Raw genomic sequence first — 26,549 nt, 5'->3', positions numbered from 1 at the left:
GCTTGAGATTGTCACCTTTAGGAAGCATTTTTAAATGCAAACCTATTAAAATCATAGCAACATATCCCTAACATGGTTGTACGACTATTACTTCTTAGCAGTGATTTTTATGTTTCCATTTTACATGCAAAAGCAGAAAATAACCATATGCATAGTCTAGCCACTGAAAAGAGAATGCAAAATAAAACACAATATATAAGTAACCCGTAATTCACGAGGAACACTATAATATTTCTTTAACTTTCATAACTCCCAAGGCATAAAAACATAAACTAATGCAGATAACAGGCCAGCTAACCATAGTAATATTCATATCAAGAAGTTGACAAAGCCTGAGTGAATAACCTGAGAGCATAGTTCAAAACACCAAGTTGAAGCCTAGATTTATATCTAATGTTGCACAAAATTGCCAGAAAGCATAGGATAAACCACTGACAAAGTCAACAAAGCCTGATTGAATAACCTGAGAGCATAGGTCAAAACACCAACTCAAAAGTCTAATCCACTGCCATGTTGTGTGAAATTCCAAGGCCAATGGGAGAGAATCTCCAAAAGTGGTTTTCTAAGTTTGAGGCAATACCAGTCAAGATGGAACGAGAAGAAAACCCAACATAATCCACACAATCTAATCCTCAAGAGGAAGGTTTTGCAGGGATTTAAAGGTTTTCCTATGTTATAAAATCCTAGGCAAACAATAGAATAGTACTCTGTTCTCGACATTCAAGCACACACTTTACAAATTTTGTAATTCAACACCATCATTCAAAAGTTATCAATTCAAATTTAAATATAGAATATGCATGACTTTGCACACTAAAAATAGAATATGTATAACTTTGCAAACTTAAATAGTGATTTCAGAAGTAAAATATATAAATACATTTTATGAGTCAAATTACTTCCAAAGTTAACAAGATTGGATCTCGTTACAAGTACTTCCAGCCACCTTGTTGTAAGACGTTCATATTTAAAAACATTTTACCCTACTTATACTCTGTAATTGAGAGTATAGGTAGAATATAAGGTTGTACTTCGTTACATGGGAAATATATATATATATGCACATCAAAGCCTGATTGAATAACCTGAGAGCATAGTTCAAAACAGAGTCCTCAAAGAGATTTTGTTTAGTAAAAGGATGTATTCGTATGGTTTTGGTAGGGGATGTAATCAAAAGATACATATTTAGGCAATCCTAAAAAGCCTGGGTAATCTAATAAGACAAAAACTCCACAGGGAGAATGGCATGGTAAGATTGATGTATTCAAATTGTTTGGTAAGGGATGTATATAAAAGACATATGGGTAGACATAGCCTCAAAAACACTTTCTGCTTTCAAGTAAGACTCTATAGTTGCTGAGTGTCTAATGTAGAATTGATGGAAGAGAATTTTCTACCATGGTCCATGCATGAAATAGAAATGAAGCAAAAACTCGGAAAGGAAATTAAGGTTGTTACCGGAGTTGAAGCAATACAGAGAACGTCCAGAAATGTCCTTCAATGCTGAAAGTTGAACGTCAACTACAAATTAGTTTGCAACTGCTTCAAATATAGTAAAAAATGGATATTGTGAGATAAAGGTAGGGAGAAATTCAATAACAAAACAGAGATTAAACTACATGCAAGATGATTCGAGAACAAGTAGTTTAATATCATCTTTTAATATAATTTGATGGTTAAAAAAATATCTTGCATCATTCAAAAGTTATCAATTCAAATTTACAATTCAAATTTACAGATAGAATATGCATGACTTTGCACACTAAAAATAGGATATGTATAACTTTGCAAACTTAAATAGTGATTTCAGAAGTAAAATATATAAATACATTTTATGAGTCAAATTACTTCCAAAGTTAACAAGATTGGATCTCGTTACAAGAACTTCCAGCCACCTTGTTGTAAGACCTTCATATATAAAAACATTTTACCCTACTTTATGAAAAAATTAACTGGGAAGGGGGGGCTCTGTTTTCTACACGATTAGCTTATCCCAGTTTTATATGCTAAAAATTCCCCTAAACGTAGTTTTTGTTTATTTGACCCTTTTTACTATTAACATTATGTGCCATGTAACGGGGTATAATTTGATGGCATGTTATTGCTGTTTAATTTGAGGACAATCAAGAATAGGACAATACCTTCTTGAGCATTAAATCTTTGATAACAATTTCTGCATAATTCCGAGGGCAATCTCTGTTCTTGTGGTTCAGGTCTACATTTCTTCAATGAACAGTCAATAAGTATTGCCAGTTTGCATTTTATTCTAAAAAAATTCCAAACAATCCCACTCATGTTTGTGACTTGAGGTCCATCGAAGGATTTTATGCTTTCAATGTATGTTTGGCTGCTGACCCTCTACGTGTTGAATTTCAACATTTTTGTGGTTAGTTTTCTTCTCAGAGTTCGGTTAGAGAATGTATATCTTTCCATGCTAATTTGCTTCTCTGCTTACTTGTGGACCTTTTGGTGCACTTGGTTCGTTGTTTAGTTGGCTTTTTCTTAAATTATTTTGTTCTAGTTTCGAGTTTTTAAGGTTGTTGATTTCTGAGTTCTTCAGCATTTCAGGTCCAAATTTATAATTTGCTGTTTTTCTGCTATTTTTTTTTATATTTCGAAAACGTTTGGCCATATATTCCCCCAAAGATATTTGTGACATTAATTATAATGCTAGAAGGGCCATTTTGCTTAGGATTGTCACCTTTAGGAAGCATTTTTAAATGCAAACCTATTAAAATCACAGCAACATATCCCTAACATGGTTGTACGACTATTACTTCTTAGCAGTGATTTTTATGCTTCCATTTTACATGCAAAAGAAGAAAATAACCATATGCATAGTCTAGCCACTGAAAAGAGAATGCAAAATAAAACACAATATATAAGTAACCCGTAATTCACGAGGAACACTATAATATTTCTTTAACTGTCATAACTCCCAAGGCATAAAAACATAAATTAATGCAGATAACAGGCCAGCTAACCATAGTAATATGTCATATCAAGAAGTTGCTGGAATCATGCCCACATTGGGAGAGGGCTCTTTATACTCAAGGTTCTATGCCTCCATCCATAACTTGCAGGTTTAGGATCAGTACATTTTATGAGCCAAATTACTTCCAGATATAACAAGATTGGATCTCGTTACAAGAACTTCCAACCATCTTGTTGTAAGACCTTCATATTTAAAAACATTTTACCCTACTTATACTCTGTAATTGAGAGTATAGCTAGAATATAAGGTTGTACTTCGTTAGATGGGAAATATATATATATGCACATCAAAGCCTGATTGAATAACCTGAGAGCATAGTTCAAAACAGAGTCCTGAGCAACATTGTAGCCTCAGTGTCAAAAGATTCTATACATTAGTTCAAACTAATAGTTCCAGAACAACCCCAAAAAATCTATAAAGACTGTATACCATATGCATAGTCTAGCCACAGAAAAGAGAATGCAAAATAAAACACAATATATAAGTAACCCGTAATTCACGAGGAACACTATAATATTTCTTTAACTGTCATAACTCCCAAGGCATAAAAACATAAATTAATGCAGATAACAGGCCAGCTAACCATAGTAATATGTCATATCAAGAAGTTGTTGGAATCATGCCCACATTGGGAGAGGGCTCTTTATCCTCAAGGTTCTATGCCTCCATCCATAACTTGTAGGTTTAGTATCAGTCACAATGGATTTTCATCCATAGCTTCCTTCTTAGACTCTTCACATCACTCTAGCTCAGAAATAGCTAGAAGGATGGTCAAAATTTATCAAACTGGGGAACTTTTGAGCCCTGGAGTACAAACCAGGAACTTCGCCTCTCTTGATGTTCACAAAAATCTTGGCCTACCCTATGCTGAGGCCAACACAGGGCAATGATTACCAGAAGCTCTAGGATGAGAAGAATGCATCGGCAAGGACTCATCTATGGGGACTATACTCATGGTGCAGGGCACACTGTTCTAGTTAGACATAGCGTCAAAAATCTATAAAGACTGTATACATTAGTTCCGGAACAACCCCAACATAAGCTGCACAGTTGATTGTGTAAATGGACAGCTTCTGTGTGAACAACAGCTATTGTTTGCATCTCATTAGGTTCAGTGATATTAGTGTGTGTAATCACCATCGCTCTGAGAGTTTTTTGGAGAAATCTTGAAGCCTAGTGAACAAATCTTGAACCAGAAGTAGAAGAAGTACATTTTGGGGCAGACCTTGGGTTAACTTTTGGAGCAACATTGTGGCCTCTCTTGAAGCGGGCTTGGAGATGGTAGTATGGTGCCAATATGTGCCAACAGAAATCATGAAATTGTTAATGCTATTTGATTCAACCTAACAGTGATGTGCTATCAAACTCCTCCAGCTGAAATGCATGCTTGAAGACATCAATTCACAAGTTTTACATGCAATAGCAGAAAATAACCATATGCATAGCCTAGCCATTGAATAGAATTCAATGTAACAATGATGTGCTATCAAACTCCAGCTGAAATGAGTGCTTTGAAAAAATTGACTGGGAAGGGGGGGCTCTGTTTTCTACACGATTAGCTTATCCCAGTTTTATATGCTAAACATTCCCCTAAACGCAGTTTTTGTTCATTTGACCCTTTTGACTATTAACATTATGTGCCATGTAACGGGGTATAATTTGATGGCATGTTATTGCTGTTTAATTTGAGGACAATCAAGAATAGGACAATACCTTCTTGAGCATTAAATCTTTGATAACAATTTCTGCATAATTCTGAGGCCAATCTCTGTTCTTGTGGTTCAGGTCTACATTTCTTCAATGAACAGTCAATAAGTATTGCCAGTTTGCATTTTATTCTAAAAAAATTCCAAACAATCCCACTCATGTTTGTGACTTGAGGTCCATCGAAGGATTTTATGCTTTCAATGTATGTTTGGCTGCTGACCCTCTACGTGTTGAATTTCAACATTTTTGTGGTTAGTTTTCTTCTCAGAGTTCGGTTAGAGAATGTATATCTTTCCATGCTAATTTGCTTCTCTGCTTACTTGTGGACCTTTTGGTGCACTTGGTTTTTTGTTTAGTTGGCTTTTTCTTAAATTATTTTGTTCTAGTTTCGAGTTTTTAAGGTTGTTGATTTCTAATTTTTTCAGCATTTCAGGTCCAAATTTATAATTTGCTGCTTTTCTACTATTTTTTTGATATTTCGAAAAAGTTTGGCCATATATTCCCCCAAAGATATTTGTGACATTAATTATAATGCTAGAAGGGCCATTTTGCTTGAGATTGTCACCTTTAGGAAGCATTTTTAAATGCAAACCTATTAAAATCACAGCAACATATCCCTAACATGGTTGTACGACTATTACTTCTTAGCAGTGATTTTTATGTTTCCATTTTACATGCAAAAGCAAAGAATAACCATATGCATAGTCTAGCCACTGAAAAGAGAATGCAAAATAAAACACAATATATAAGTAACTCGTAATTCACGAGGAACACTATAATATTTCTTTAACTGTCATAACTCCCAAGGCATAAAAACATAAATTAATGCAGATAACAGGCCAGCTAACCATAGTAATATGTCATATCAAGAAGTTGCTGGAATCATGCCCACATTGGGAGAGGGCTCTTTATACTCAAGGTTCTATGCCTCCATCCATAACTTGCAGGTTTAGGATCAGTACATTTTATGAGTCAAATTACTTCCAAAGATAACAAGATTGGATCTCGTTACAAGAACTTCCAGCCACCTTGTTGTAAGACCTTCATATTTAAAAACATTTTACCCTACTTATACTCTGTAATTGAGAGTATAGCTAGAATATAAGGTTGTACTTCGTTAGATGGGAAATATATATATATGCACATCAAAGCCTGATTGAATAACCTGAGAGCATAGTTCAAAACAGAGTACTTGGAGATGGTAGTATGGTGCCAATAGGTGCCAACAGAAATCATGAAATTGTTAATGCTATTTGATTCAACCTAACAGTGATGTGCTATCAAACTCCTCCAGCTGAAATGCATGCTTGAAGACATCAATTCACAAGTTTTACATGCAATAGCAGAAAATAACCATATGCATAGCCTAGCCATTGAATAGAATTCAATGTAACAATGATGTGCTATCAAACTCCAGCTGAAGTCAGATAAGGTTTGCTTTGATAGCCATTTTCAAAACTCAAGACTCATAGCTGTAGCCTAACCATGTTGCCCTCATTAGGGGTTTTTCTCAGTAAGTGAATCATGGAAAGGTTTCAATATCATGTTTTTTTGAGGCATCTCTATTAGAGATCTTAGTTCCTGGTCGGAAGCTACAAAACAGAGCTTTGCATGGAGATCTTGTTTTGTTTAGAATCTAGTTTCATGGTTTCAATTTGCATTGATAAGGAAAATTAATTGTTGGTACCATCTTGATGAAGATCCCAAGTGTTTGAAGTAGTTACCAATACCTTTGTAACATGAAAAGGGGTTAGTTCTGCATTATGACCAGATGACTCTCTCACTAGATGATTGGGTCATTACAGTAGCATTTAATTTTATGTTACAATGGTTAAGTTTTGAGACTGGAGAAATTCTTGATACAACAGATAAAGCTCATGATGGGGATATCACTGATACGGTTTAGGCACCTGCCTCTTGCAACACAAAGTGGTCTCACAACTATTTCAGCTACGACCAGCAATGACAAAAAGGTGAAATTTTGGAGTTGTCTCTGTTTAATTGAATGGATTGTGTGCCTTGACAAAAGAGTAAGTGACCTGTTGAGGTAACATATGAACAACTCAATTACGAACACCTAGCAGAAATATCTTCTCATTATTAATTATGGATATTCTACATGGAAAATGAAGTAGATAATGTAGCTCTGAGATGATGAGAAAATTATTTGTTGAATATAGAATGTTAAGGTAAAGAATTTAGTTAAGAGGTGAAAAATATATTCCTCCACTACAACAAAACCAACGATTAGCGTCCATTTTTACTTCTTTTTTTGCATCTAGAGCCCATTTTTGGTGCTATTTGCATCCATTTATCAAATTTGGTGCAAAACTTGACACAAAATTTGCATCAAGTTTTGCACCAAATCTTACACCAAGTTTAGCACCAGGTATTGCAATAGGTTTTGCACCACGTTTTGCACCAAATTTTATGCCAAGTTTTGTGTCATCCTTTACACCAGGTTTTGTTCCAAGTTTTGCATCAAGTTTGGCACCTAATTTTGTTTGACATACTTTTGCATCCTCATTTGCATCCACTTTTTGCACCTACACTTGCATCAACTTTTGCATCGACTTTTGCATCCTTTTTTGCGTCTAGGTTTTCATCAACTACTACATCTATTTTTGCATCCCTTTTTGTATCCAATTTTGGACCAGGATTTGCATCGGGTTTTGTGTCTCGTTTTGCATCTACTTTTGCATCGAATTCTATTGCATCCAGTTTTGCAGACAATTTTGCATCCACTATTGCACCCATTTTAAATTTCACTTTTTGCATCCCTTTTTACATCTTCATTTGCATCATACTTTGATTCTTTTTTTGCATCTATCATTACATCCACTTTTGTTATGCCACAATTTGCACCATGTTTTGCACTCACTGTTGTATCCACGTTTGCTTCCAATTTTGCATCCATGTTCACATCCTCTTTTGCATCAAATATTGCATCTATTTTTGCATCCACTTTTGTGTCAGGTTTATGCATTGGGTTTTGCATCTCGTTTTGTATCTACTTTTGCATCTATTTACATTGTATCCATTTTTTGCATCCAATTTTGTTTTGCCTATTGCATCAATGTTTGCTTCCACTTTTACATCCATTTTTGCATCTTATTTTGCATATTTTTTGTCTATTGTTACATCCACTTTTGTTGCACCATATCTTGCGCCTACCATTGCAACCACATTTGCTTCCACATTTGCATCCCCTATTGCATCCACTTTTGTTTCATCCATTTTTGCATCTGCTTTTGTGTCCGTTGTTGCATCCACATTTGTTTCACCACAATTTGTGCCAAGTTTTACACCTACCATTGGACCCATGTTTGCTTCCACTTTTGCCTTCATGTTTGCATCCAAGTTTGCATTGAAAACTGCATCTACTTTTGCATACACTTTTGTGTCAGGTTTTTCATGTTGTTGTGCATCTACTTATGTTGTATCCACTTTTCATCCAATTTTACTTCTATTGTTGCCCCCATTTCTATGTTCGCTTTTGCATCCCTTTTCCAACACTCATCATATTTTCTGCATTGATGATATTCCTTATGGCATTGACAATTATGAACAATTGATGACAATGTCAATAATATTGACAATGATGAAAATGAAGATGATGGCGATGACATGAATTGTGATTATGATGATAAAGATGATAGTGGTTACAATGACAATGATGATGATGGCAACGATTATGATGATGACGATGCTAATGACGTTGGCGAATCTTCCCAATTTTAGATGTTGTCATTGTCATAATCATAAGCATTATCTTTGGTGTCATCATCATCATTTTCATCTAGGTCATCATCAAAAACTATAATGGCATGAATGATGATGATGATTACAACAATGTCGATAGAAATTACATTAATGATGATGATGGGGATGATAAAAATGACAATGACGATGATAATGGTGGTGATGATGATCATCATCGATCATCTCTCAAAAATATAGTTGTTATTTCTCTTACGTATATCAATGTGTCCTAAACAACCCTTTTCTAGCACTGATCACATTTTTTGGGTTGATGATATTTCTTACAACATTTACAATTATGAACAATTGCAAACAATGTCCATAATGATGATGATGATGGCATGAATGGTGATTATTATGATAATGTAATGATGGCAATAACAATGACAAGGATGTGATGATGATGACAATGATTATGATAATGAGAATGACCTTACAATCTTATGGATTCGTGAACAATTACTAGTTTCAATACCATCTTCTGGATACGTATTACTATCATACTTTTTAGATTTTATGTCTCTCTTGAGGTATCTTACTATAATGGTGTTGTCAACACTAGAAAGATATCTTGTTGTAATGGTGGTTCTAATGTTAGCACTAGCAAAGTTTTTGTTAAATTTTGGTTAAAAAAAACCGATTTATGCAATTATTTTGACAATCTATGTAAAAAAGTAAATAACATCCAATTATTTTGACTGTAGTCCCATTGATTATCATGAATTCACCAGTCTGAAGACCATCTTCTACATACATATTATTATTAAACTTTTTGCATTATATCCCTCTTATATCTTGTTGTAATGGCAGTATTAGCACTAGAAAAATATCTTGTTGTAATGGTGATGTTAGTATTAGCACCAAAAAAATCACTAAATTTTGGTAAAAAAAAAAGTTTATCATTTATTTATTTTTAATTTGGGAAATTTTTGTTTTTATATTTTTTGTTTTTAATTCTATTTTTATGTAGTAATATTTTTTTTGGTTGAATTTTGGTAGTAACTAGTTTTTGGTCTAATCATATGTATTAACCATGTTCTTTATGATACAAGTCTAATTGTTGGGACAAAATTGCTCTTTCAAATAAGTTGCAAAAAGCATATAAATGGAAGAATAGCGATGACAACTATTTTCATTGTCCAACTGTTCAGTATATCATGTATGAAAATATTCAACATTTTTATAAACAATGGATTAGAGGTGAGTCTGTAATTGTACATAATGTATGGATGATACATAAAAACAAAGTTTGTTTCATTGATGTGGTTAGGATCTACTTTGGATACGAAACCCTAGGTTTGGAAGTATGCAAATAATGAATTTGGTTTACCTTTGATAACAAATGAAATTTTATTTCTTTTTCCTCGTAAAACCAAGGAAGATATGGCAATAATTCTCGTTAGAAAACTACTTCTTGTTGAAGGTTTATAATTGGTTGCAAAAGTTCAACAACTGGGTATAGAAGTTTTTAGTTGCTATTATGGAAACAATGTGATTATAGGTTTTAGCAGACATAGATCATTTTTGGTATTTGATTCACTTTGAGAATATAAGTACACCAAAGTGGATTAGGTTATGAGTGGATTGGCAAAGCAACCCTTATTTGTTCCTTTTAGTTTTTGAGATATCTCAAGTTCAACTAGTGCTAGTAAATGGTTTCAAAGATGTTTGCTAGGGTTTTTCCACAAGGTCACTAGGTCCCAATGTAACATAGATACTTCATATTTGTTGAAAAGTAAAACCCCCACATAGCACTGAATAGATCATTAATGACTACCTAGAGAACTTAGACTAAATTAATCGTGGAAGTAAAAATTACAACCAAATTAATCATGAAAGTAAGAACTACAATTGAAAAAAACACACTTGGTAATATACTAGAATTCATCCTCGCCAAATCCAAAGTTGATGAATAATATGTTAAATCTTTAATGAAACTCATGAAAAATAATAAGCATGTTATCGATATAAGAGTGCATGAACTTGATTAATGTATATTTCTTAATTGGAGATGATGAATATCTAAATAAATTTGATGAATAATATGTTAAATATTTGATGAAACTCATGAAAGATAATAAGCATGTTTATCCATATAGGAGTGCACAAACTTTCTTAATGTGTAGTTTACGAGAAATTTTTCCAGCGTAAATCACAAGATATATCATTTGTTTAGGCATTTCAAACCAACCAGTGTGGTTCATCGTCAGGACAAGTTGAAGAATCAGATCCAACTTTGCATGTTAAATAGTTTGAGCAGAGGGGATATTTGCACCTTAGCCTTAACAACCCTTGCCCAAGATGAATCTATTTAATGGACTAGCTTGGATATGTTAGGTCTTGGATTTCCAGAGTACCCAATCAATGCTTAACTCCCTAGTCCTAGCCAAAATTCACTCCTATTGAAGAGACAACTTGAACAATCTTGCTAATAAGATTAACAAGTTCGTTCCTTTTGATTGATTTACAACAAACCTTAATGCCTCTCTTTTCTTATCCTCCTCTTCCATTCTCCAACAAAAACTTATTAATCTTATATCATAAACACTTTATATAGGTAAGCATTGTAATCATTTTCCTCAACTCACACGGTACCTTTACACCTCAACCCATATAAGTGGACCCAAGTCCATGGCACAACCCATCACACTCTAAGATGGTTCTAATTGTCTCCTCAAAACTAGGACATAACACACCTTAAATGCCAAATGGTTAAGTCATCCCAAATTTGTGGGATTTTTTCCTTCATGGAACACATTCTAGCTAGTGTTGATCAAACACAATGCACTAACACCACTAACACACACTAAAAGTCCTAGATACCCTTACGCTGTGGCACGCACCCAAGCACTTCGACTGCACCTCCATAAAATGCACCTTCAACTTTGGATGTCCCAAAATAGTAATATCCTAACCCAATATGGCCTACTTGTTAGATTTGTGTAGTTCCCTCCTTATCAGATCCTTGCACCTCCTTGCACTCCATGGTAAATCTACTCTAATGGTCACCTTCCAAGTTCCAACACTTCCTTTCACATCATGATATAACCACCGATATACATTACAACAACCTTCAACTTCTTTAGTGGGTTGCACATCTATTTCACATTTCTTCTCCATCTTACAAAGTGGTAGTGCCAAGGAGAGAGTATCAAGTTGAATCAAGGATTGCTCACTTAGTACCACTACTAAGTTGCCTTCGTGCAACTTGTCAAATCCCTTAATTTTGTTTCACAACTTCTCATAGGGCTTAACTTGCTTGTATACACTTCTAAGTGAGACTACAATCCCCCAACCTCTCCTCTGCAACCCTTGTTAGAGTCTTCTTAGACGTGCAATCATGCCTCAAGCTGAATATAACACTAGCATCCCAAATGTGCATGCTCATTCCATCTTTTAATGCTTCGCTGAAACCACATTATGACACTGCTTAAAATGAAATGTTTACATCTTAAGACAATGTACCTACTTTGCTTATGACAATCTAAACTATGCAAGTGGCTAAGAGAGGACTATATTTTCCCAGGATGAAAATATAGGGTCTTACAACCCCATTCACACAATAATTTTAATATATTTCACCCGAAAAAAGATACATACCCTACTCCTTTCAAATTTATCATATAATTTTAAGAAATTAACACTTGTTATTAACTATTAAATAGACTTACTATATATTCTCCTTTGTTTGCACCCACCTTATATGTAAAAACATATAAATATTTTCAATACAACCAAATTAAAATCATATTTTTCCATTTAAAAATTATTAAATTGAAATTAAAAAAAATTACACCTAATAAACTTAAACAACAACCATAAAATTATATTATTATTATTATAAATATTTTCTAACCTAACCAATAACCAAAAACATTATATAGTTACTTCTTTAGTGATGTGAAAATAAAAAAAATGTATTTATTGTTTTAATAACACCTAATAAACTTAAACAACAACCATAAAATTATATTATTATAAATATTTTCCAACCTAACCAAGAACCAAAAACATCATATAGCTACTTAACTAGTGATGTGAAAATAAAAAGAATGTATTTACTGTTTTTCACTATGAAATTAGCATTTTTGAAAAAAGATAAAGCTTTACTTTTCTTTACAAAACCCCTCCCAACCCAAACTTCGTTTACGTTCTAGAACAAGAAGGAGGATCTGTTCGCTTTTCGCAGGGCGGGAGCGAAAACGAGATTGCAGAGATTTGCGAATTAGGGTTTCACCAGTAGCAGACACTCGAACCCCACGATCGGTTCTTCAGTCCATTGACGGCGCCAAGGTATGTTCCATTTTTAACTTCAATGGATTTCCACCCGCACATTCAATCTTCCACACAGAGAGGAGTACACGCATTTCAGGTTTCTGGTTCAAAATCCAGTGTGTTTTTAGCAGCCACTCTTGTATGTTTAGGTTTTAATCTTTGTGCTGCAATCTGTTACTGTTTGCAGGGATGGCGCTGGCATTTGATGAGTACGGGAGGCCATTTATCATAATAAAGGAGCAGGAGCAGAAGACCCGAATCAGAGGCTTAGATGCTCATTATATTTACAGTGGCTCTCCGGAAGAAATAAAAAGGCTCTATCTGAAGCGCTTGAAAAATTGAAAGCAGGTAACGGATACTCGAAACCACTCATATCCACCATGTTGCTTCTTGTAGTCTATCCCCCAAATACTCTGAAACTAATTTGAACAACAAATTTATGCTGTTTTAGATAGAACCTCCTTGTAAAATCGTTACATGGGTTGAACTTGACAATATCTGTTTTATGTATTTCACTGATCTGCTAAGATTGCATTGGTAATTTTGCATATTCAATGTTCATAAAGCAGTTTTCGCTTTTGTTCAATTAATATTTTCTTTGGCCTTGGGTTTTCACCTTTAAGAGGAATTTCAGTTTACACTTTGAGAGAGTGAGACTGAGATGACATCATGTTGAGCTAGACTCCATATTGGATTGAAAACAGATTTAATTTAAGTCAAGAAGGTTGAAAGCAAGTTTTGTAATCTATAAATTTCATGTCATATAATTCATTTACGTAATAAAAAAACAGAAAAAAATAAATAAGCCTTGAGGATTATTGCAACACCCCATCTTTCTGGCGCCATATCTTGATATTTAGTGCACAAATTCAAGCCCAGTAGGAATAGTTCCAAAGCTTATTCAGAGGAGAACAATCCAGAAAAACTATTTCGCTAAAACTACAATTTATAATAACAGAGATGGCCTTAGAAATTCAAGAGAGGCATGTTGTAGTTCAAGGAACTCCCATAGTGCAGCCAACAGATGAACTTTTTTGGTTCAGTCGTCCTAAACTTGTTCTTTTCTTGATCCATTTCACTCTGTTCCAGGTATCAAAATGCTTTTCACACCAATGCCTCATTGACAAATTCTATTTTTGAATCCTGTTTACTGAATATTCATGGAAATGACAATGCTTTGATGGTTAGCAAACTTACCTTATGTTCTGCAGAGTGCTTTCCAGCTTGTTTTCTTCTTGTGGATATGGGTAAGCACTATGTTCATTTAGTAAAGAATGAACTTTTGCATGTAGAATCATTGGATTTACTATTATAACAATGGTAACATATTGCAGTGCTAGGTGTTTTAAATCAATTTTAGTTTACACAGCTAAAAAGTTTCAATTCTGATCCCTCTATGCACCTTATTTAAATTTGACTTCATTCTTGCAGTACGAATTTGGCATTAGTACTGTAATTTTATTTATTTATTGGAACTGTATAGGCTCACTTGACCCCAAATAGCAATTTTGATTTTCGTAAATATATCAAGAGGTCATTCGATGATGACTTCAAGAGGGTGGTTGGAATCAGGTTAGTAAAGATTTCACTGTTCACAAAATCTTTGGTCTTCAGAAATAATATTAGGTTTCCTTCTTGGGCCTTGCTATGTCAACTTCTTGGAATGTTTTGAAAATCCCCTTGAATTTTACCTAAACAGAGGCCTTTTGATGCATTATCTGCAGTCCTTCCTTGTGGCCTTTTGCTATAATTTTTTTGCTTCTTAATGTGTATGGTAAGTCTTCAAGACTCATCTCTCCCGCCAAAGACATAATTTTGCATATTCATAAAGCATTTTTCGCTTTTGTTGAATTAATATATCCTTTTGCCTTGGGGGTTTTCACCTTTAAGGGGAATTTCAGTTTACACTTTGAGAGAGTGAGACTGAGATGACATCATGTTGAGCTAGACTCCATATTGGATTGAAAACAGATTTAATTTAAGTCAAGAAGGTTGAAAGCAAGTTTTGTAATCTATAAATTTCATATCATATAATTCATTTACGTAATAAAAAAACAGAAAAATAAATAAGCCTGGAGGATTATTGCAACACCCCATATTTCTGGCGCCATATCTTGATATTTAGTGCACAAATTCAAGCCCAGTAGGAATAGTTCCAAATCTTATTCAGAGGAGAACAATCCAGAAAACTATTTCGCTAAATATGTACATTAAACACTCGAAACGTACAACATAAAATAGGGCTGCAGATTTGCAACAATCTGAATTTCTAAGTGAGTTTTTGGAAAATTTAACTCCCATAACATTTCGTCCTTGGAATATTGTCTCTGCTTTCTCTATTTGTTATTAATATAATAATAGAAAACAATGGGGTGATCATATTTATTTTTATTAACTATTTGATTTCGATTTTTCTGAGAATGTTTTAATTTGAATGTTTTTAATTTGGAATTTGTTTGCAATTCTAGTAGGTATTTAATTATAATTTTGTTACCATTGAAGAATTCATTGAGGAAAATAAAAAATTGAAATTCCAAAATTCACTATTGGAGATACAAGGTAAAAAGACAAATTTTCCACATCTCAAAATCAGCACCCACATCATTTGTATAAGGAATCTGATTAGTACTATAATTTTATTTATTTATTGGAACTGTATAGGCTCACTTGACCCCAAATAGCAAGTTTGATTTTCATAAATATATCAAGAGGTCATTGGATGATGAATTCAAGAGGGTGGTTGGAATCAGGTTAGTAAAGATTTCCCTGTTCACAAAAGCTTTGATCTTCAGAAATAATATTAGGTTTCCTTCTTGGGCCTTGCTATGTCAACTTCTTCGAATGTTTTGAAAATCCCCTTGAATTTTACCTAAACAGAGGCCTTTTGATGCATTATCTGCAGTCCTTCCTTGTGGGCTTTTGCTGTAATTTTTTTGCTTCTTAATGTGTATGGTAAGTCTTCAAGACTCATCTCTCCCGCCAAAGACATAATTTTGCATATTCATAAAGCAGTTTTCACTTTTGTTCAATTAATATTTTCTTTTGGATTGGATGTGTTTCTCTGAGCAGGATGGTATGCGTACTTTTGGCTCTCTTTTGTTCCCTTAGCTGTAAGTAAATAGAAGCCTTAGACTAATAGGATTGTCTTATTGATGATGTGAGTTAATGGCCTGGAAAGTTTGTTTATTGATTGAATTCTTCGGGATTATTGCCATTCGATTTTGAAAATGCACAGACGGTTTTGTTGGTCAGCACAAAACTACAATTTATAATAACAGAGATGGCCTTAGAAATTCAAGAGAGGCATGCTGTAGGTCAAGGAACTCCCATAGTGCAGCCAACAGATGAACTTTTTTTGGTTCAGTAGTCCTAAACTTGTTCTTTTCTTGATCCATTTCACTCTGTTCCAGGTATCAAAATGCTTTTCACGCCAATGCCTCATTGCCAAATTTGATTTCTGAATCCTGTTTACTGAATATTCATGGAAATGACAATGCTTTGATGGTTAGCAAACTTATCTTATGTTCTGCAGAGTGCTTTCTAGCTTGCTTTCTTCTTGTGGATATGGGTAAGCACTATGTTCATTTAGTAAAGAATGAACTTTTGCATGTAGAATCATTGGATTTACTATATAACAGTGGTAACATATTGCAGTGCTAGGTGTTTTAAATCAATTTTAGTTTACACAGCTAAAAAGTTTCAATTCTGATCCCTATGTGCACCTTATTTAAATTTGACTTCATTCTTGCAGTATGAATTTGGCCTGAGATCTTGTTTTCATGAGAGGTTTACTTTCATCATAGTAAGAATTATCACAGGGTAAGTATGCAACAATAGACTAGTGTGCTAATTTATATTTTTTTGGGTACATGTAAAGGACATTCTAACTTCCGAGCAAACTTCATCATTTTAACTGTTTGTTTTTTATTTATTTAATATCATTATCTCTTCTTTTACTTAGCACTAGTTGATTGTTTTGCAGCTTTAATATGTGTAAGGAGAATATTGAGAGTGACCTAATTACACATCTGATAAGGATTACCTTGGGTTGCTTGTGTTTGTGTCTAGGGTTGCTGTGCAGTTTCTATGTAGTTACATCACACTTCCACTTTATGCCCTTGTGACACAGATCAGTCTACTCCATGTTCATTGAAAATACAATCAGTTTAGGTGTCTGACAGGATCGATTGAACTTGAGAAAATGCTGGCTTATATAATTACAAAAAATGAGAGTTACATCGTCCAAGTATCCACTTAGTATATTCACCTGCTTTTTTGGTGCAGAAATAGATTAATCAAACCCTACATTGTGATATTAAATATCTTACTTGTACTGATAAAATTAGAGATAAGGTGTCACCTGATAATGCATTAACAAAGTTGTTTAATGACACCACTTTTGATTTTTTTTGGTTGATTTTGCCCAAAATATGAGTAGAAATTGTTAAAGCCAAAAGCCTTTTGATTAAAACTCTGAAATATCAAGCTTTTTAGAGAGTACAAGTCTTTTTGTTACCCCAAAAGCGAGCCCCTATTCCATTACAAAGGAAAGAATGTATAAACCAACATATTTCTCAAGCTGTTACAAGTGTTTAGAAAATAAATCTAACAATAAACTAAGAATGAGTAAAATGTCTGATCAGTGACAAGAGATCTAGAAAATCCTTCCTTGATTACTAAATGGTTTCCTTTATTCCTGTGATGGGTTGCTCAAATATTGTCTCAAAATCTCCCTTTAAATCTTAAGTAATCTTCTGCCTACTGATCCTCTGCCACCTATCTTCACTAGCTGTCCTTTATCATATTTTGGAGGAATATATATTTCACCTCTTAACTAAATTCTTTACCTTAACATTCTATATTCAACAAATAATTTTCTCATCATCTCAGAGCTACATTATCTACTTCATTTTCCATGTAGAATATCCATAATTAATAATGAGAAGATATTTCTGCTAGGTTTTCGTAATTGAGTTGTTCATATGTTACCTCAACAGGTCACTTACTTTTTTGTCAAGGCACATAGTCCATTCAATTAAACAGAGACAACTCCAAAATTTCACCTTTTTCTCATTGCTGGTCGTTTCTGAAATAGTTGTGAGACCACTTTATGTTGCAAGAGGCTGAGGTGCCTAAACCATATCAGTGATATCCCCATCATGAGCTTTATCTGCTGTATCAAGAATTTCTCCAGTCTCAAAACTTAACCATTGTAACATAAAATTAAATGCTACTGTAATGACCCAATCATCTAGTGAGAGAGTCATCCGGGCATAATGCAGAACTAACCCCTTTTCATGTTACAAAGGTATTGGTAACTACTTCAAACACTTGGGATCTTCATCAAGATGGTACCAGCAATTAATTTTCCATATCAATGCAAATTGAAACCATGAAACTAGATTCTAAACGAAACAAGATGTCCATGCAAAGCTCTGTTTTGTAGCTTCCGACCAGGAACTAAGATCTCTAATAGAGATGCCTCAAAAAAACATGATATTGAAACCTTTCCATGATTCACTTACTGATGAAGAGCTCATATGGTTTCACCATTTTGTGTAGAATCTACTGTTATACCAGATCCTCAGAATTTAGCATCAGATTTTGATTTAGGTGCGGTTTCTTTTTATGCAACAATTTTGTCAACATTAGGAAGAAGGCTATGTTATTCAAACATTTTCTTCAATTCACTGCTTTTCATTCCCTTGTGCACTTCTTCATCGCTCAGAATGTGAAAGTTACCAAATTGCGAGCCCAAACCTTTCAAAATATTCATAACTTTTCTACTAAGTCCACAACCTAGTTGATCTGGGGTGCCTAATCAATGAGAGAAAGCATGAGATTTTTTCCAATTCCCGACCAGCCTCCGAGTGATTAAACTCATCTGAATAATGTGCAAGTAGAAAGTGCAAATCATCATTAGTGATATTTGAAACAAGATGCACAAGAGCACTATAATTGTGTAGTAGAAAGGAAATTGGTATTCTTCAACTTTCACAAGCTGAAAAGTCATTCATATATCCCTGGTACCTGCTTTTGATTTCTTTGCTTGCATAATGACCTTTAAAACAGATCCCTAAACTTCTCGTTTCTCTTAACTCAGGTTCCTGGATTCTTAGATACATGTGCTGCTTAAAACTCTGAACAATACAGATATATGAATTTCCACCATATCTGTCATTTGCAAAATATGCAGTGTTTAAGGATTCTGCCATGCAAAATTTGAGTAGGAATTATGATGTTAATATCCTGGTCAACCAAAGAATCGAATCTATGCATTAGTGACGTATCCAACAGAAGTGCAATATGTTCATGGCTGAGGATTTTCATTCTCTCCCAAAGTCTTGTAGGTGATTTGTTTACCTAGAGAAAAATACGTTCTTTAGAACCGACCCTACTTTTCTATCTGCTCCGATAATTGGGATATCTTAACATTTGCAAATCTCTTGCCCTCCTTGAGTAAATTTTTCCAATCCCTTGGTAGCATTGCTTTTTGTTTTGAAATGGCACATCCATTATAGGGATTTGACAGATTGTTTCCTTTTGAAGTCAATGCTACCCTCTTATTTTTGTAAGAAGTCTTGAGAACACACATACCTTCGAACCACTTCCAAACTTGCTCCATTGCTGAGGTGGTGTCAGAATTGTCGATACAAGCCGCGCCATGGCTTGAGCAGAACACAGAAGTGCCAATAGGTCTGTATGGGCTTCTCTTTGTGACACTGTCGAAGTATACTACAGGGCATTATTAAGAAGAATCCTAGAAGCCTCTTGAATAGAAAAATATGGGAATTTTCCATGCCAATATGGCAAAATAACAGTCAAAGGCTCAACAATTCCCTCAAGCGTTGCAAGAAGCATCCAAGGAACAATATCATGCTTGGAAACTACATGCAAAAGGTTTCTTGCCCAATTCTCACGATCAACTGCTTCAACAAGACTTACATCTCCCATGAGAAGGAAATCAAATGTGATACATAAGGGAGAGCTTAGCCTTACGCTCATTTCCAATATCCATAGAATCGGCCGTGACTGTAAAATGCATGATATATCCCTGGCAGGTAGAATCTGCCATGTATAGCTTCTCTTCAAATCTTCTACACATAACCTTAAATAACTATGCTCGAAATACCGTCTATATCAATGAAATATGATCACATGATGTGTCACCATTGGCATACCACCCAACAACACTGCATTATGCAAATTGCTAGCAATACTATACTCAATATAACTAGCAATAATATACTCAATGTAACCCCTATTCAACATTTTTTGTAAAATTATGGCCGATATGAAGAAATGAATCAAGTAGAAATTCAATTTGTCTTATGAAAATGTCACTAACTATCTAGGTATGTTTTTGCTATGTATGCACCCTAGATTACACCGAACAGAAACTGATACACATCAAATATTTTACTAATCCCCTCTGCTTTTGCATTTGTCCATTTTTCTCTATCAAACATATGCTTGTCACAAAAGGCAAGTAATTGCTTATGCTTGCAGTCACACTATTTTGTATGAGACGATTTGCAATTAGCGTTACAATAATTAGTGCAAGAACAAAGTCCATTCAATAAACAATGGAAACAATTTGCATCTCTCACAACAATTCCCTTCTCAGTGATCATCGAAATGAGCTTTGTGGGATTGTGGCAACGCCTTCAAACGCGAGGTTCTTGGTAATCTGGATAGCTGATCTAGGCATTTGTTGATGATAAAAAATAAACACCAATAAAGAAACAAAATTGCATAAAATTTGGACTTCTTTCTTCTATGCTATTGTTTCTTATGTCATTTGCATAAAATTTTGACTTCTTTCTTCTATGCTATTGTTTCTTATATCATTGCCTTACGGCGTTTCCTTTGCAACATGTGGTGCAAATGCTAGTTATAAATATTTTCCAACCTAACCAAGAACCAAAAACATCATATAGCTACTTAACTAGTGATGTGAAAATAAAAAGAATGTATTTACTGTTTTTCACTATGAAATTAACATTTTTGAAAAATGGTAAAGCTTTACTTTTCTTTACAAAACCCCTCCCAACCCAAACTTCGTTTACGTTCTAGAACAAGAAGGAGGATCTGTTCGCTTTTCGCAGGGCGGGAGCGAAAACGAGATTGCAGAGATTTGCGAATTAGGGTTTCACCAGTAGCAGACACTCGAACCCCACGATCGGTTCTTCAGTCCATTGATGGCGCCAAGGTATGTTCCATTTTTAACTTCAATGGATTTCCACCCGCACATTCAGTCTTCCACACAGAGAGGAGTACATGCATTTCAGGTTTCTGGTTCAAAATCCAGTGTGTTTTTAGCAGCCACTCTTGTATGTTTAGGTTTTAATCTTTGTGCTGCAATCTGTTATTGTTTGCAGGGATGGCGCTGGCATTTGATGAGTACGGGAGGCCATTTATCATAATAAAGGAGCAGGAGCAGAAGACCCGAGTCAGAGGCTTAGATGCTCAGAAGGCCAACATTGCGGCCGCCAGGTCCGTTGCGAGAATCCTCCGCACCTCACTCGGCCCCAAGGGAATGGACAAGATGCTCCAGAGCCCCGACGGCGATGTCACCATCAGTAAGCTTCTCTTCCATTTATTTAATCTCTATTTCTGGGTCGGTAAAACCCCTTAAAAATCTAAAAATCTGAAACTAAGTAGAATTTATTTTAAAAAACTTATGATTCATAAGTAGCAGTTACTTTAAAAAATTTATAGGTTTTCCGAAAGGAGTGAAATAAGCAAATACTCTGCGATCTGCTTACTCTTCCTCTAGATTGAAGAGAGTTTATCACTGCTTCTGGCAGCTTGTACTCAGCTCCACTGCTTATCCATGGGTCTATACTGATCTTCGCCTTAGCCTCATTGCAAACCTTCCATGCCAGCAATCTGCCTATTAAAGGGAATGTTATAGTCAGTACTTTCAATAATATGGATGCATTGTTGATTGACTTGTTTGGGTTTCCAATCCAGTCTTCTGCTGAATTGGGCTCAATATATCTCTGAATGTGAATCTGATTCCAGAGGTCCTCTTTTGATATTAGTCTCCACATACACTTGGCTTTTAGGGCTTTCCCGAAGGAATGATATTCGATATGTAATGCATGTGGGCTTTTTTGTATACCTTTGTTTTCTTAGCAAAATATAGTCTTATATTATAAAAAACAGATCAAGTACTGTAATTGCTTTCTCTTTGCATCCATGCTAGAAGAGCCAACATATCAGATTGGGCATCATATTTGGAATGTCTCATGTCATTTTAAGGACAAAATCCACAACAGTGATAAGATTCAATGTTTGCTTTTATTTTTATTGTGCTCTTTCCAGCTTTGTGGCTGGAATGTGTTGTAGGTCCAATTGAATCTGTATTGAGTTCAACCTGATTGTACAATGTATTTTTCTAACTTTCTACAAACATGTTGTTTATATCTAGTATAAGCAGATGGGGGATAGACTCATGGAGTACTAGGCTTGTGCATTTACATCCTGTAATTAATCTATTAAGATTGGTTCTGGTCTCCTTAAGTCCATATCCAGATGGGTCATGAGGGGAATGCAGAAGTTGATTTTGTATTCTTATCGGCACTGGGTCATAGATCCCACGATCCTTCATTTAATGTCTAGTTTTTGTCAATAATTAGGTTCTGTTCTTTAGATACTCCAATCTTTAGTTTTAACTTTTAATGTTTAGTGTTCTTTTATGGTGATTATTTTTTAGTATTTAGATCCTGTAATGATCCTTCTACTATGATTGGTTCTTTTTAAATTCTTTTCTAAATCCTTTTCTAAATCCTTGATGTCAAAGGAACACAATTTCGTTATCGAGTCAGGCAAGTCTTTGTTCATTGGAATTAAAAACATTTTACGGAAATGAGAGTGCTACCAGGAAAAAATTTAGATAATACAGTTCTGTAGTTTGATGCTACAACAAATTTTGTTTGTGCTGTCACTGCCTTGTTTGGTTATTGGTATCAATTCTACTTTGGTACTGCATTTATATACTTCAAGCTACATCATTTCGACATAAGATTGATAGGAATTCGACTATGTAGTGATTATAAAAAACACTGCTGTTTATCTATCCTATTTTAGTACTACCACACGACTTGCAGTTGTGCTAAACATAAAATACGAAATAGTTAAAATTTTGATCCATTTTTTGCTTTTGTAAGAAAACAATAGTTTATTTTAACCAGTGTTCCATGAGGATGTGTCCCCTATGGTGGGGTGCACGTATCCACGCTTCCCACACACCTAGGATGGGAAGATGCTCAGGGACACGTTTCCCCACGCCCCCTTTTAGGGAGACACAGGGAGACGCAGGGGGAAACGTTTCCCTACTGTGGGGATGTGTCTCCCCAAAAGGGGTGCTTTTGGGCAGCTCCCCTAAAAAGGGCTAGGTGCTCCCCCTTAATTTTGCTTGAAACAATAATTTATGAGTGGGAAAGCTCAACATTCAACCCTAGGGCCCTATTAATTGACTTAGGATGTTTGAGAGTGGTTCTGACCTCATTTTATTTCATATGGAGAAAGTAAATTTCAGATTCCACTCAAAATGCATCAGACATAACAATTTTTAGGATTTCAGGAATGAGCGAATTGCGATGTTTCCATTGGGCTCTATTATATATAAGGGTTTGGAACTACCATTTAATCAAGAGCACCAAGCCCAAAAGCACCCCTTTTGAGGGGGGCCATGTTCTGCTTAATTTTTTTTCTAGTAACTGTTGTAATATAGAAATTAAAAAAAATTATAAAACAACCATAAAAAAAAATTAAAATTAAAAAGAACAACACATAACAAATATCAAAACCTAAACTAATTTGCAATCTCTAACTCACTCATTCGAGTTACCAAGCTTATGTCTACTCAGCTTGCTGCGCAACACTATTTGACTTACCAGTTAATTGTTGCACCTCCTCCTCCATGGCACTCCTAAAATGCTCATTGGCCATTTTTAATCGTCAGTTTTAACTTTCGAGTCTTGACTTTAGATATGGATGACCTTAGACTGATTCTTTGACTTTCACTCTTTACTTTTTTTGAGTTTGAGTTATATCAATTTACTATTCCAATCTTCAGGCTTAAGTATCTACTATAGTCTATTTTGGTTAGTACTAATTAGATTCTAGAATCACGAATTTAAATTTTAAATCAATTTAGAATCTAGAATGATGAATGATGAATTTAATTTTTAAATCAATTTAGATTCTAGAATGTTGAATAATGAATGATGAATATGGATCAATCTAGTTCATTATTGAATCTCGTGGTGTATGAATGAATGATGTATGTATTAGTATGAATGATGAGTATGGATCAGTGTATTTCATTATTTAATTCAATCATGTACGGATCAATGTATTTATCCTTTCATTATTGAATATATATATATATATATATATATATATATATATATAAAATTATATACCCCCATATCCCCCTGCCCCCTAATTTTACCTAAAATTTGAGGGTACTCTCACACGCCCCCCCTGTGCATCACCCGAGACATGCATCTCCCTATCCCGGAGTCTTGGTGGAACATTAGTTTTAACTTGCCAACATAGAAGGGTTGAAAATATAGTATGACTTCATATTAAAATATGACCATGCCCTTCAAATTTGATGCCAGGTTGAAGAAGTATTTTAGGAAAAGTATTTTGAAGTGTGTTCTAGTGTTTGCCTTTTAGAAAATGTTAATCTTTTTTCAAGCTTTCTTTTCAGTTCTTATAAATGATTTGTTTGTTTTACTTTAGTGGTTTATTTATAATAGTTAAAAAGGCTTACGAGATTTAATGGAAACCTTTTATACCCACACCAGATATGCCAAAAAGACCTTAGACGTGTGAATGCCAATTTTGATGCACCGTTCATATTGTGCAGTTGTGATGTTTTTTGTTAATGATTGTGCTGAATAGCTTTGTGTCGAATGATGCAGGTACCTTCAAGACAATTTATACCACATACGGGAATCACATGAGATGGATCTAGATTTGAAGATAGAATTCTTCAAACATGTTAACTAATGCATTCAACTGTCCAATGTTCTTAGGTAGCGGTCTTGTAAGATTTCTTCTGACAATATCTGGTAACAAGAGTATTATTGTAATCATTAAAATGTTATAAATAAGATATATGAAATAAAAATTCAGGTATTGAATTTTTCATTAAACATTATTTAGAATGTATTAATACTTATAAGTATCTTAGACATGTATTTGTGTGAAAATAAATTGAATTGGTTTATGTTTAAGGACAAGGCATCCAAGGCGAGGTTAACCAAGACAAAAGTCACTCATCGTAGTGGCCATAAAGGTTTAAAAGCACTGATAACAACCTTTGTAAGTATATTAAACATGTGATATTTTTTTAATAAATTTTGTACTAGAAGAAAGTCATTGTTATCTAATTTCTCCCTATTTACTGATTGATAGGAACTAAAATATGGAAGACCTCCAAATCATTTGGAAAAGGAGGTGTTGCAGCAAAAGAGATGGGTTGAATTTGTTGTTTGGATGGACTCTATGGTATGTAATCTTAGTTGGATTTCCAATATACTTTTAAACCATATTTTCATTTTATTTTTTAGTACTATTAGATATTATATCTTACCTCATTTTATGGTTAACATTGTATAACAAAAACATGTGTTGTGTTATGTAATTAATACTAACATGTAATATTGATTTTTTTGTCAGAATGCTATACGTAATGATTGCCAAGACGATGATCCAAATTATGTTCAACATATATCAAGAGATGATGAGGATGAGGATGAGGATGATGGTGGTGAAGGAGGAGATGATGATGATAGTTGCGGTGTTGGTGATGATGTGGATCAGAGTAATGAGGATGGTCAAGATGATCATGAGGATGATCTTGGTGGTGGTAGCTAGGCATGCACATGCATTGTTTTTTATGAAGAAATTATTGTGTAGAATGACATTGTTATGTTTAGATGGGTGTTGTGAATTTACCCTATATCAATGAGACATTTTGATTTTGTAATCATACAATGAGTTTGATTTATGTATATGTATGTTGTTAATTTATCGTAGAATAACGATATTCATGAAATATTTTGATTTGTTAATCATATTTGAATTTTACTTGTTTTGATTAAAAATAATACTGATTTTATTAGTATTATGTTGCTATTTTATACATGTTTTGAAAATTGTTAATGACACATTGTTATTTTTTTGGATGGCTGTTGTCAATTTCTCTTAAATTTCTTTACAAATGATTTTGAATTGTGATATCTGATTTAATGATATTTAGAAACTATCATATATTTCACTATGAATCTATAAAGGGGGTCATATATGTAAAGAAAAATATACTCTATATAAGAAGTCAAATGCGGATGTAACCATGGATGCAAAATTGAAAGTAAAATTGGATGTTAAACTAGGAATTAATACAAAATGCAAACAATTGACATACAAAGTGTTTTAAATTAGAAGTGAAAAATTGTGCAATAGTTGACACAAAGAAGGGAACAAAACATGGCATACAAAAGGATATCAAATTGGGCAAAAACAAGGACACATAAATGAGCACCAAATTAGATGCAAAAAAAGACGACGACTACATGTAAAATAAGATGCAAAGTTGAGCGTTAAAAAGAAGCAAAAAACGTTACAAATTAATATGCCAAATGATGATGCAAATAATGGTGTAAATTTGGGATGCAAACTTGGGTGCAAAAAAGGAAAAAAAAAAGATGTAAGAAAAGACATAAAACAAGATGCAAAATGGGACTGAAAAAAGGTGAAACCAAGGATGCCATATTGGATGTAAAAA

At 34.2% G+C, this 26,549-nt stretch overlaps 1 protein-coding gene and 1 long non-coding RNA gene across 22 annotated transcripts in view; one reads left to right on the top strand and one right to left on the bottom strand.

Annotated features, from left to right (window-relative positions):
- Nucleotides 1-5,544: 5,544 nt before the first annotated feature.
- LOC149203806 (uncharacterized) overlaps nucleotides 5,545-26,549 on the bottom strand; it is a 30,021-nt gene continuing 9,016 nt past the window's right edge. Inside the window, exon 3 of the long non-coding RNA XR_016253641.1 lies at nucleotides 5,545-5,867. This is a non-coding gene — a long non-coding RNA (uncharacterized LOC149203806). The remainder of the gene's footprint in view (nucleotides 5,868-26,549) is intronic.
- On the top strand, nucleotides 12,474-25,765 carry LOC149203807 (uncharacterized). Of its 21 annotated transcripts, XM_089403564.1 has the most exons (14): nucleotides 12,476-12,757; nucleotides 12,927-13,087; nucleotides 15,401-15,489; nucleotides 15,642-15,691; nucleotides 15,809-15,849; nucleotides 15,975-16,149; nucleotides 16,272-16,307; nucleotides 16,491-16,558; nucleotides 20,816-20,951; nucleotides 21,121-21,321; nucleotides 24,682-24,806; nucleotides 24,998-25,084; nucleotides 25,178-25,270; nucleotides 25,442-25,765. In XM_089403564.1, the coding sequence occupies exons 11-14, from the start codon at nucleotides 24,759-24,761 to the stop codon at nucleotides 25,637-25,639; spliced, it is 426 nt and encodes a 141-aa protein (XP_089259690.1). In that variant the 5' UTR covers nucleotides 12,476-12,757; nucleotides 12,927-13,087; nucleotides 15,401-15,489; nucleotides 15,642-15,691; nucleotides 15,809-15,849; nucleotides 15,975-16,149; nucleotides 16,272-16,307; nucleotides 16,491-16,558; nucleotides 20,816-20,951; nucleotides 21,121-21,321; nucleotides 24,682-24,758; the 3' UTR covers nucleotides 25,640-25,765. The 21 variants fall into 21 exon arrangements, 16 of the variants coding, with proteins under 16 accessions (XP_089259691.1, XP_089259692.1, XP_089259690.1 ...); XM_089403558.1 differs by lacking the exon at nucleotides 24,682-24,806 and having other exon boundaries at nucleotides 20,848-20,951; XM_089403554.1 differs by lacking the exon at nucleotides 24,682-24,806 and having other exon boundaries at nucleotides 12,477-12,757.

Source organism: Pinus tabuliformis, chromosome 2_1, assembly GCF_031772625.1.
Source record: "Pinus tabuliformis cultivar Carrire ecotype Pingquan chromosome 2_1, CPIR1, whole genome shotgun sequence".
Taxonomy (NCBI): domain Eukaryota; kingdom Viridiplantae; phylum Streptophyta; class Pinopsida; order Pinales; family Pinaceae; genus Pinus; species Pinus tabuliformis.
Note: the sequence above shows the minus strand (reverse complement) of the source record. Positions and strands in the feature narration are given on the sequence as shown.

Coding starts and splice junctions, on each gene's coding strand:
- LOC149203807 (XM_089403558.1), top strand. CDS start 21,205: ATGCTCAGAAGGCCAACATTGCGGCCGCCAGGTCCGTTGCGAGAATCC. Junction 21,322..24,997: donor CGACGGCGATGTCACCATCA/GTAAGCTTCTCT, acceptor TTTATGTTTAAG/GACAAGGCATCCAAGGCGAG. Junction 25,271..25,441: donor TTGTTTGGATGGACTCTATG/GTATGTAATCTT, acceptor TTTTTTTGTCAG/AATGCTATACGTAATGATTG.